Below are 11,663 nucleotides of genomic sequence, written 5' to 3' on the forward strand. Positions count from 1 at the left end.
ATTTTTTTTTAAAAGCTTTTCATTTTCTAACCGTGCTGTTCCCTCTCTTTACATGTGTCCAGATGTGGTAAAACCCTCTTTGAGGCATCAAGGGCACTAAGCCTCAAACCACAGCCTCACTGCAGCATACCATGTACACTGCCCATGCAGACCAGCGCCCTCCAACCCTCTTCCCCATGAAATTCCCAAGAAAACACTTTGCAAAGGGATGTTCCACAAGGCACTGGTGGGTTCCATCTGTGGCTGGGAAGCAGTGTGTCTAGGGAAAGAGGCCTGACCTATATCCAGGCTGTTTGTTAGAAGATCCCAGGGAAAAAGAACACAGAGAAGCCAGGTGACAACAGAGAGGCACAGGGATAACCGAGGGTAGGAATGGGTGACAAGAAGGGTGTTCCAACCTGCCCAAGGCAGGGTGAGGAAAGAGCTGGGCAGAGGCCCACAGCACCCCAGTGCCCATATCCTAGGTCTGCTGCCCAGGGCAAAAATAGCTCCACTCCTGGCTAGGCATCTATAGCTCAGTGGTTAGGGCACACATGCTCTGGAGCTGGGGAGTTTGAACCTGGCCCCAGCCTGCTAAACAAACAAACAAAAGCCAGGTGTTGTGGCAGGCGCCTGTAGTCCTGGCTACTAGGTAGGCTGAGGCAAGAGAATTGCTTGAGTCCAAGAGTTTGAGGTTGCTGTGAGCTATGACGCCACAGCACTCTACCAAGGGTGACAAAGTGAGACTTTGTCTCAATTAAAAAAAAAAAAAAAAAGAAACAGCTCTGCTCCCATAACTTCTTCTGAGAGCAAAAGGTCTTATCCAGCAGGCAACAAAAACATGCCATCTTCAAAACAACATCCCTGCCACCTCAGGCCACATCCAGGAGGCCAGCAAGGGCCTTATAGGAAGGGGTCTTGGCAGCCATACACAGCAGCCCTCTCTCTGTGCAGATGACCTTAGCCTGACCCCAGGCTGCTGGCATGGAGCCATCCAGGGTAAGGACACATAATGGGTGAAGCAAGCCCTCCCTGGTGATGACAGGGACAGAGATGCCATGTGCCACTTCACCTAGGGAGGAACTAAGGGTTTGGCACCACCCTGAGGTTTTGGGTGCTATGTCCTCCTAAGAACTCAAGTTTTCATCTCCCAGCCACAGCAGAGAAATCTTCAGGACTGACTTCTAGAAAAGGGGGTGGCAGCAGGTCCCAAGGGCAGAAAATTTGAGAACATGGGGTCTGACTGACCACTGACCCCCACTTGCAATGGCTCTAGGGACACAGGCAGTGCTGGGAACCGTTGTCTTCCAGTCCCTTCCCTTCAAGACCTAGTGCTTCCCACTGGAAGGTGGCCCCCTGAAGGGGCCATCATACATGTATAAGCTGCTGATCACCTCAGAAAGCCCCTGGGGGTACCCAGCTGCCCCGTATCTCCCACTCATGAAAGCACAGCAGAGGGTGCAGGGAGCTGCCAGCACACAGGGCCTTCACCAAAAAACACGGGCAGGGTTTATGTGCCAAGGGCCTTGCTTTATCTTTTTGGACTGATTTTCTTATTCTCCAAAGTGCCAGCATTTTGAAGTTTCTTTTGTGGGAGGGGGGACAGAAAAGGGGTGCAAAAGAATGTAAACAAAGCCCAGCCCCACAGTCAGTGCCCACTGGAGGCAACCAGCAGAGTGGCCACAGCTGTCCTTCTCCCAGCACAGGAGTCCAGTGCAGAGGTCAAGGCCAGGCCCCTCTATCTGGCCAGATTACCAGGCAAGATTCCAAAACAAGAAAACTCCTGGGACCAAAAAAAAATTATGTCTGGAGCAGAGATATGGCATTGTGGCCCTGTAGCCATGATAATTGTGAGCACCAAGAGAAATTTATAGAAATATCTTGAATCAAAGATATGCATGTTCTTAAGAGTCTGCTGGGACACACACACACAAACACACTTCAGATCTCACACAACCTAATGGCCTTAAATACATGACAAAACAGAATCATGAACATTAATTCAGCAAAAGGGAGAGGTAGGCCAAAGAAGCAATGGCCCAATTTTACAGCCCATGGAGTTAGGGAGGCAGCGCCTGTAGCCACATACACAGAGGCTGGTGGGTTCGAACCCAGCCCAGGCCAGCTAAAATCAACGACGACACCTGCAACAACAACAAACTAGCTGGGTGTTGTGGTGGGAGCCTGCAGTCCCAGCTACTTGGGAGGCTGAGACAAGAGAATCGCTTAAGCCCTAGAGTTTGAGGTTGCTATAAGCTGGGACCCCACAGCACTCTACCAAAGGTGACATAGTGAAACTGTCTCAAAAAGAAAAAAAAAATTTTTACTCCCAGCAGGGGGTGAGAAGAAAGCTATTGATTTAAGAGAGATCTTGGCTCACTTGGCCTACCACCAAGGTCACGTGCATGTTTTGTTTTACAAAGGCACAGGAGTCAGGCAGGGCTGGGCTCATAACCCTTCATGAGATCCTCACAGCTAAAACTTTCAGTTTTTTTTCCTTCTGACCTTAGTGGAATTCTTACCACAGTGGCCTTTGCCTTTACACACGTGACTTCATATTTATCCTGGGGGTAATGGATGGATACTATCACCATTTCCCAGTGGAAATTCCAAGGACCAGCCCAGCCTTGTCTTGGGGTCTGGAAGGCCTGTAAACATTTCCTGGGTGGCTAAGGGTGCCACCAAGCTGCTCTAGTATGGGGCTGAAGCACAGGTAAGAGAGCAGGTGGTTGGTCAGTGACCTACAGCAGAAGCAGTGGCACAGCCAGTGGCAGGGAGAGCCACATCTGTGTTCCATGAACTGGGGCTGAGTCAGACCTGGCTACCCCTCTAAGACCCCACCCCATGGTGACTAGGCTTACTTCAAAGCCCTCCCCAGGCCCCACAGGGGGGGATTGTGGGAGAAGAGGCAGGGAGGACAGAGGTCAAGTGGAGAGCCCGCTGGCTGCTCCAAACTTCAGAGCAGGCCTTTACCACGCGTTCTTCCATAAGGAGGTACCCTTGGCTGGGCTTCCTGAATGTTGGAGAGAGCCCCTGTCCCCTGCAGCAGCATGCAGAGGCAGCCAGAGATGAGGGCAAGCACCGTGCAGTCGGCCCTCCTGCTGCTCCTCAGGATGGCCAGGCTGACCCTGAGTTCTGCCTGTCAACATTCAGTTTCTTCCTCCAAACACAAGACGGACAGACTTTGAATGTGGTGGTATCTTTGGTCTGAGAAGTGTCCCAGTGACAAAATGAGGAGGCTAGGAGACCGGAACATGGAGTCTGACCTTTGAACCTAGAACTGCAAGGTTATACATTTGCCCCCTGCACACACTTGACTTGTCTGAGCTGCAGCCTAGAAGCAAGTGGAGAATAATAGTAGAAGGGCCATGGCAGCGAGGTGACACCCAAGAAAGCCCTAGGCACGTCCTTGTGGCTCTTGCAACACCAAGTGGAACTACGACAGGAGACGAAGCACAGCCTGGGAGGCTTCTAAGCTGGAGCAGCAGCTATGCACATGGGCTTCTGTCCTCATCCCGTGCATGTGTTCTGGGGGGTCTCTGAAGGCACTTCCCCCAATAGCTGAGTGCATGTTATGCCTGAACAGAAGTCCAAATCACTCAAAAGGCCCAGGAGCCACCAGAGTGGTGGGAAGAAATAAAGATACCTTCCAACTGCTCCTGGGCAGGCTGGAGAGCTGCACAGGGCACCAGGCAGAGGAACAGAGGATGAGACAGGACAGAGGGACAAGTCTGTAAGGCTTTGTCTCCTTCAACCCATCAACTCCGCTCATGGGCACTGGACCCTGACAAGCCACCAGCAGGACAGGACTAGCACAGCTGGCATTTCCCTTTTGTCTGCGCTGCCCAAGGGCAGGGGAGGTTGGTGACTGAGGTCACACTGAGAGAGAGTTCACAGCAAGGAGTTCCCAAAGACAGACTATTGCTGTTGGCAGGCCCTGAACCTGCTTCAGACCTGAGCATGGCATCCTGCCTAGCACACAAGCTGGCAGAGGTGAAGGGAGGCCCTGAGGCTGAGTGTCAGGAGGGCTGGGGGTGCAGCATCCTCTTCACGGGTGGGAATGGTCTCCATGACATCTCATGTGGCCACATGCCAGCTAAGCGCTTATGACTCTCCCGACCTCTTGCCGATCCTGGTGACAGCCTCCGATGCCTGCTCTGGCAGCTGGGACGGGTCTGTCAGGATGGAGGTGGTGGTACTCAGCTGCCGGAGAGTGTTCAGCACCACTGGAAGATAGAATGAGGGGAGTTAGCCACTCATGGGGACATGGCCCCACAATGCAGTGTGCCTGGCTGCACACCTATAGCCCTACATGGCAATTCTGAGGCACCGGAGACAGGCACAGGCTCTACTGGAAGACCGTACACCAGGAAGGCCCCACGCTCTGACCTAGACCCTCACACCTCTGCCTCCAGAGAACGCTTCATGTCCTAGCAGGAGGTGCAAAGAGGCAGAGGATTCTAAGCTGCTCCTGTGGCCACAGGGTTTGTTCCAGATGACTTAATATTAAGCTCCTATTCCCTCAATGTGTGGGACTAGCTGTGCTAGTTACTGCAAGAATTAAATAAGAAAATATACCTAAAAGCACTTGATACAAGGCCTGTGCTCAAGAAATATAAGGTGGATTTGCTGGAAGTGACAGATACGCTGAGGGTGAGGGGCCTGAGGACCTGGTCCTGCACCCACTTGCAGTAGGGTCTGGATTCTCCCAAGCACGAGGTCAGCCTGGAGTCTGCCACCCCACTCACTTGGCCTGAGGACAGGTAGCGAGCAGTGCTGCTCCAGCCACGACAGTGCCGTCTGGTGTAGCTCCTCCAGGCTGCTGCTAGACACCATCCCCCTGAATGATTCGAACAGCGGCTTAATGATAATGCTGAACTGTGCAGGGGAGTTTAAGGAAAGTATGTGTGCAGAGGGCCAGGGACCCTGGGGCAGAAGGTAGGCCGGGCTTCTCTGAGTTCCTTTGGGACTAGGAAGTGATAATGGGGTGCAGACAGAGTGAGGGAGTAAAATCTCTGGGCATGGTGTGTCACAAAACATTTCCATCTAACCATCCCTGGATGACAGCTCACGGCCACCGAGTAGGCAGAAGACGGGTATACAGAGGACCTGGAACAGGTCCTAACACTATGATATGAACAAAGGTTTTTATACACACTGGCAAGAGCAGGCACAGAACAGTTCGAAAGGCCGAGCTGCCTGGATGACGTGTGCCTTTCATGCTAAACGCAAACATCTCAGCTCTTCATCTGTCCCACTGCCATGGTTGTTACCCTCTCCAGTGTGACCATCTCTGTCAGACCCACATTTCATGCTGTGACAACCAGCCATGTGTGCTGACTGTTGTCCTTAGAAGGGAGGTAGGTTGGGGGGCAGGCAGGCAGGAGCCACCCCCTACAGAGCCCAGCGTAGCCCTCAGGTAAAGGTGCTTCATTACAGTATTCGAGGCCACACAGCACAAATGCAGACAAAGTCTGAGCGCACTGGTTCAAATCCCAGCTTTTTGTCATCCACCACTCACTGGTTCTGAGCTCTGGCATCTGTCTGTCACAGCAGGAGGGTGGCACTTGCCTCTGGTCAGTACAAAGACTGAACTGGCCACCAGGCTACGTTAGATCCCACTCCTCCCTGCTGTTGCTTCTGCAAGTGGTTTCAGAATTGTTCCTATTTCCTGAGGACCTAGAGAGCAAAGCCCACTGTTCTGCTTCCCTAGCCCTTTCTGCAAAGCACCCCAAAGCCCCAACCCTGGATGTGGTTGGCAATGATAGATCCAGCCCACACTACAGGTCAGGAGAGACCAGACCCTCCTGAAACAGACACTAGCACTATCTGTCATGACAAACTTGGTGACAGCCATTTAAAGAGAATCTTCTGGGTGGTGCCTGTGGCTCGGTGAGTAGGACGCCGGCCCCATATACCAAGGGTAGTGGGTTCAAACCCAGCCCCGGCCGAACTGCAACCAAAAAATAGCCAGGCGTTGTGGCGGGCGCCTGTAGTCCCAGCTACTCGGGAGGCTGAGGCAGGAGAATCGCAGAAGCCCAAGAGCTAGAGGTTGCTGTGAGTGCTGTGAGTCCTGTGACATCATGGCACTCTACCGAAGGCGGTAAAGTGAGACTCTGTCTCTACAAAAAAATAAAAAAAATAAAGAGAATCTTTCTGAACGAACTAGAATATCATCATCTGTTGTTTCAGTGCTTTGATTAGGGGTGGGAAAAGCAAAGAAAACTCAAAAGATACAATCCAGAACTTCCAATTCTGCAGGGTCCGGCTTTTCACATATTCATCAAACATGCCTCTCATGTGATCAATCTGGCGCCGGGTGACGGGGACTCCTGTGGCAGGGAGCAGCTGCTGGCAGGAGCTAGAACAATAGGGGAAATGAAGGGAAGCTTTGGATCAGCCAATGGGGATCAGCATCCTGGGACATGAGATGGCTGGCCCAGTGCTGGATCACAGCCAGGCACAAAAAGAGAGGTCTGGGGAAGGAGGAGGATGACAGAAAGCTAGACTCTGTGACAAAGAGGCATCTGTCTGTGCCTCAGTAACATGGGACCATGTGGGATGTAGCACCTGCCCCAAGCCTCACATAATGGTGGCGTTGAGCTCCTCAATCTCGTCCCGCAGCCGCCGTGCCTCCTCCTGCATCTGGCTCCTTTCCTGCTGCAGCTTGGTGATGTATTCCACCGTCTTCTGCAGTGTGATGGCATGGCTGGTCTGCAGAAGCACAGGAGGCTAGAGGCCTGCACCCAGCACTGCCTGATGGCCCCACCGTACCCAGCTCAGCGCTCTCAGGCTACTCACCAGCTTGGAACTGTTGGAGATCAAACCGTTCAGCGTGTCGAAGCCCATCTTGATATTGAAGCGCCTTTTCTGCTCAGCTGAAATGTGCTTCATCTGCCGGTTCTATTGGGAAACCGACCAGTCACTGAGACAGGGGGACACGGTTGTGGGGTCAAGTCACCTCATCCTTCCTTATCTCCCAAGCTAATGCTGAGTGCTTGGGGACAGATTAGAACTCTGGGTGCCCACTAGGCCAGGGCTAGAGAGCTAGCTACGTAGGAGGGGACAACAAAAAGCTACTGGCTCTATCCAGTAAGGAACAGGAAGGGGATAGGGCAGGGAACACTAGAAAGCCATCACTACAGAAGAGGACACAGTCAGGGCTGGGGGCGGCTATCAACCTGACACTTCCCAGCCAGATTCAAACCAACCCCACTCTCCCAGCTGCCACTTTCCTCCTACAGCTGCACCCACCATGTTAGGAGGAGCGAGCGTTGGTTCTTAGGTTTGGGGCTCTCCTCACCACTGGGCTGGTTAGTGGGAAGGGGCAAGGCAGAACCCGTTAATCTCAAGGTTAAGCAGCAGGTGCCAGGACTTCTGATGCGACCTAGCCTGGAGCAAGACCAGCTGGATCTGTGGTTCTCTTTTCCAGGCAGATGTTCCCCAAAGGTTTCCTAATGTTTCCCCCCTCCATTCTCATCCTTCCAACGAAATCAAGGCCTGAGAGAAAGACGTGATACCTTTAACGCAGCCATATTTTTGGGGTCTGCAGATTTCCCTGAGCAGTTGTTCTGGGGAGACTGAGGACTGGGGCTTTGTTCCAACACACATGGAGAGGCCTGCCCTGAGTTGGGACCATCCCGACCTAAGAAGAAGAGACACATGGAGAAGGGCACTTGGCAAAGCAGCAGCAAGGCCACTGCCACCCCACCTCAAGGAGTACTTACAGGCAAAGAGAACCCCCAGCAAGTCCCAAGACTTGGAAAGCCATTTATAATCTCACATAGCTGCCCCAGGGCAAAAATTATAGAAATCTTTGCCAACTGCTGGGCTCAGCAAGGCCTGAGCCTAAGTGCAGTGGTAACGTGGCCCAGGCTCTGCCCACTCCCAGGTCTGGGGGAAGTGGCAGAGCTCAGAGAGAAGAGCTAACTCTGACCCCGGCAGCCACCCTGAGGTGGCCAGGGGTTTCTGCCAGGCTCCTAGGGCACTTGCTCTTACCTACTGCTAAGCATATAGGTGTCTGTTGTGTTTTTGTTCTTTAAACTATACACACGTTTTCTTATGCTTTTTATCTTACCCCTTTTCTTAAACTAAAAAAACCACCACCCTTTGACTAACACAGGGCATCTGTAAGAGAAGCCCTGTGACCTCCAGGGGCCCCCTACTCTACTCACTAGTGCCTCCTTATGAGATACCTCCTGGGTGGACTCTGGACTTTCTTAGATGGTCTCACTCTACTGTAACAAATGCCTCAACTCCCTCTACTCTCTCCCAGATTGTTTTTTCCCAAACTGGTTTGTCAGGATGCATAACTTGGCTCTAAATTCGGTGTCGAGTATGTTCCCAGCTCATACCATCAGCAGGCTTAGCAGACCTTGCTGTGCATCCTGAAGGTCCTGGCTCCATCCTGGACAGCCCTGCTGGCAGCCTCCCCAATCCATGTCATTTCCCTTATGACATCCCAACCGTTTTGCTTTCAGTGGATACTCACTGGGCCCTGTGACAGGGACCTGGGGACTGCCCCCAGGCAGCGAGACCTGCTCGCCCTTCACCAGGGAGTCTTGCACTGTGCCTGGAGAGAAGAGCCGGGAGACAGGGCCAGGCTGGCTGCTCGTGCTGTGGCTGAGGTCTGTTACCAGGATGCTGCTATGAAACTCTGTCACTCCAGGAGCCTGTGGTGACACAGGAGAGAGGTCACCCCGATCATGGATAGGAGCAACAGAGCAAGAGACCAACTACTTCAGGGAAGGGTGGCTCTGGGGCAACCCAGGACACTGCAGGGTTCTCCTCACCCTGGTGATGGCAGCAGGTGCGATGACCACGTTGGACTGGGACACAGTAGAAGCCAACATCCCTTCTCTCTTTAGAGGGCCTGATGTCATGATCACTGCTTGTGGTTGGCCTGAAAAGGCAGCTGCCAGGACACGGAGAAGGTGAGGGTGAAGCCTTGGGCCACAGAGCCTGGCCCCAACTCCACAGAGGCCACAGTAGTTACTCTTCAGGAGTGGCACCCAGCCCTCTGCCAAGAGACATCTTGTTCCTCACTAACGGGACAAAAGACAAAACCACCAGGGCACTGAACACTATTTTTATGACTTCTCCTTGGGGGAGTCTTTCTTGACTTCACCCAGGAAAGAGGTGACCAGGACTGAGGGTTGAGATTAACTTTAAAAAAAGGACATGTAACACAAGATGGACTGGCTCATACACACACATTGTTCCATAACACTTTTGTTTCATCTAAATGTGTGCATGTGTACATGTGGTCAGGAATGGATGGGTAGTCACAGGTTTGAAGGCCTCTAGGGCAGGGACTTCCCTCCCTGGGGCTGGGAGATGGGGGCAGGCTGGCTTACCCCCTAACTCACCTGGGGCGAGGCAAGCGTTCTTCAACACCAGGGACACAGGCTCTGGTTTGGGAGCAGGCACTATTTTAGGGGGCTGCTTGGGCCTCCCTCCAGTCATAGACACAGGTTTGGGAGGCACAAAAGTTAACCGAGGCTGGGGAGGCCCAACAGCTGGAGACCGGGTGATAGGAGATAGTGCCAGGCTACAGGGGGCTGTGGGTGGGGCAGGGTGATGGGTTGTGATCAGGAGGCCCTGACTCTGGCTAAAGGTGGCAGAGGCATCATGGGTGAGGGTGGCAGAGGCTGTGTGTGTGATGACAGAGGGTGACTTGCTGACTCCAGCAGATTTCTGTGGTTGTAAGAAGGCAGGTGGAGCTGGGGGGTTCAGGGCCGTGGCAGGAGGAGGAACCAATGGCAGTGCTGGGGACACAGGCGCTGGGGCAGGACTAGGGGACAGCAGCGGAACAGTAAAGACCGGGAGGAAGGGCTGTGGGATGCTCAGTGATGGCTCTGAGGGGCCAAAGTCTGCAGACTGGATAAAGGGGTCCCCAGTTCGGGAAACACGTTCACAGCCCTGCCCATTGGTGGAGTCCAGGGAGGGGGCAGTGGGGGGCACGATGAGGTTGTCGGGGAGGCTCCCAGTGGGGAGAGTGGTGGTTGGCAGGATGCTCTCCTGAGAAAGGAAGAGAGAAGCCAGGAAGTGAAGCTAGGCTCAGACAATTCATACTCACTGCCTAGTGCTGCATACTGCCAAGCTTAAGCATCTCTGCTGGGCACCAGGACAGAGGGACAAAGGGATGTCTCCCATGCCCATTACTGCTGATCTGGGAAATAGATCTGTGTTTTCCTGAGCATCTGCAGGGGTTTTGTTTTCATCAGAAACTAAAATGACACACAGAGCTCATATAAAGAACTGCCTCTGTACAGCAACCGCAGCCTGGGAGGATCTTGTTTCTGGAACCTAGCAGAGGTCCCCCCCAAAGTCTCTGCCATCTTCTATTACAGGCCAGAAGCAGCTGGGATCGCAGCTGCTTGGGGATTCCCCTGGGGCAGTTTCATGTATCAGCTTCTAGTTAGGCCATCTCTTCCTAAATGGGAAAAGCTCTGAGGAATCAATTGTTCAGATCTCTGTCTCTATAGAAGAAATTCTCCCCAGAGCTGGTTTGAAGAAGATGGTGCCAGGTTACCATGTCTAATTGGATACAGACACCTGTCTGAGAGATCCACAGGGTGAAGGACTGTGCCTTGTTCACCCGTTTAGCCCTAGCACCTGTAACCAACTTTTTTTGACTATTGAGTAAAAAGAAAGAACTTTTTATTAATAATCCATGTTTTTCTTCTCTATCTAGCTAACTCTATCCTAATTGGTCAGAGCAGAGTCAGCTGCATGTAGATTACCTGTAGTCTCAGGTAGGAGCATGGAAGTCTGGGCTCAGCATTCTGCCTCATGGATGTCTAAGGATACCTTCAGAGAGCACCAAATCAACACCTGTGCATGTTATCTGTGTGTCCAGCACTGGTCTAGCAATGCCTAGCATTTTTCTTATGATGCACAGTCATATACCAGTCTCGTTCTGGTGGCAGGGTTTTGGATGACCAGCCCTATGCTTGCAGGCCCCAACCCCTGCCTCGCCCCTAGCCTCCCCTACCTGTGCAGGTGGGCTATTGGAATCTGGTGCAGATGCTGAGGCAGGTGCCGGCAGCAAGGAGTTAAAAATGGAGCGACTGGAAGAGAAGAGGTCTGAAAAACAGTATCAGGGGTCTTTTGAGTCACATGCTCAGCATTTCCTGGAATTAAGACCCAAACATATTGAGAACTGAACCCCACATTGCCCAGAGGGATGCCATGGCCAAGGGCATTCCCCTCAGGGATAACTTTTTCCAGCAGAAAGAGGCCCTCTGGCTGGAGCCACACATGCTAGCAGCTAGGCTCTGGGCTCTGAAACACTCTAAGGCCTGGTGTCTCATCTGCTCCTGCAGACACAAGGGCCCAAGGACACATCTGCCTGCAGGAATCAGTATAGGAGGTGGCTGTGCCACCAGCACCCTCTGCTGCTGAGAGGGAGAACCACTCATCAGCAGAGCCAATGTCCTAGAAAAGTTTCCTAGATCTTGAGGTTATTACAAACATTTTTAGTTTTTGAAAAATCCTAACTCCTTCCCTTTGCTTATCCTAACTTCTCTCTCAGAAAGTAAGGCAGCAATCTGCTCTGTGCCCCCCGGCTCTTCCCTCCTCACCCTGGAAAGGCTCGAAAGTGTCCATGAAGTCCAGGTTGGGCTGTAGAGGAATCAGTCCTGGTTGAATCATGTCTGCATTTCCCAGATGTGCTGCAAGAA

The 11,663-nt window shown here is 52.6% G+C and overlaps 1 protein-coding gene across 2 annotated transcripts in view; it reads right to left on the bottom strand.

The window, feature by feature from the left end:
* Positions 1–735: 735 nt before the first annotated feature.
* Positions 736–11,663, bottom strand: part of MLXIP (MLX interacting protein) — a 63,415-nt gene continuing 52,487 nt past the window's right edge. For both annotated transcript variants that reach the window (XM_053586983.1, XM_053586984.1), the window contains exons 7-17: positions 11,565–11,654; positions 10,976–11,067; positions 9,348–9,999; positions 8,772–8,893; positions 8,471–8,651; positions 7,500–7,624; positions 6,781–6,882; positions 6,566–6,693; positions 6,217–6,340; positions 4,728–4,857; positions 736–4,205 (exon numbers count right to left, since the gene is read on the bottom strand). In XM_053586983.1, the coding sequence (XP_053442958.1) occupies positions 4,084–4,205; positions 4,728–4,857; positions 6,217–6,340; positions 6,566–6,693; positions 6,781–6,882; positions 7,500–7,624; positions 8,471–8,651; positions 8,772–8,893; positions 9,348–9,999; positions 10,976–11,067; positions 11,565–11,654 (1,868 nt within the window). In that variant the 3' untranslated portion in view covers positions 736–4,083. The remainder of the gene's footprint in view (positions 4,206–4,727; positions 4,858–6,216; positions 6,341–6,565; positions 6,694–6,780; positions 6,883–7,499; positions 7,625–8,470; positions 8,652–8,771; positions 8,894–9,347; positions 10,000–10,975; positions 11,068–11,564; positions 11,655–11,663) is intronic.

The sequence above is a fragment of the Nycticebus coucang genome, chromosome 4 (assembly GCF_027406575.1).
Source record: "Nycticebus coucang isolate mNycCou1 chromosome 4, mNycCou1.pri, whole genome shotgun sequence".
Classification (NCBI taxonomy): Eukaryota; Metazoa; Chordata; class Mammalia; order Primates; family Lorisidae; genus Nycticebus; species Nycticebus coucang.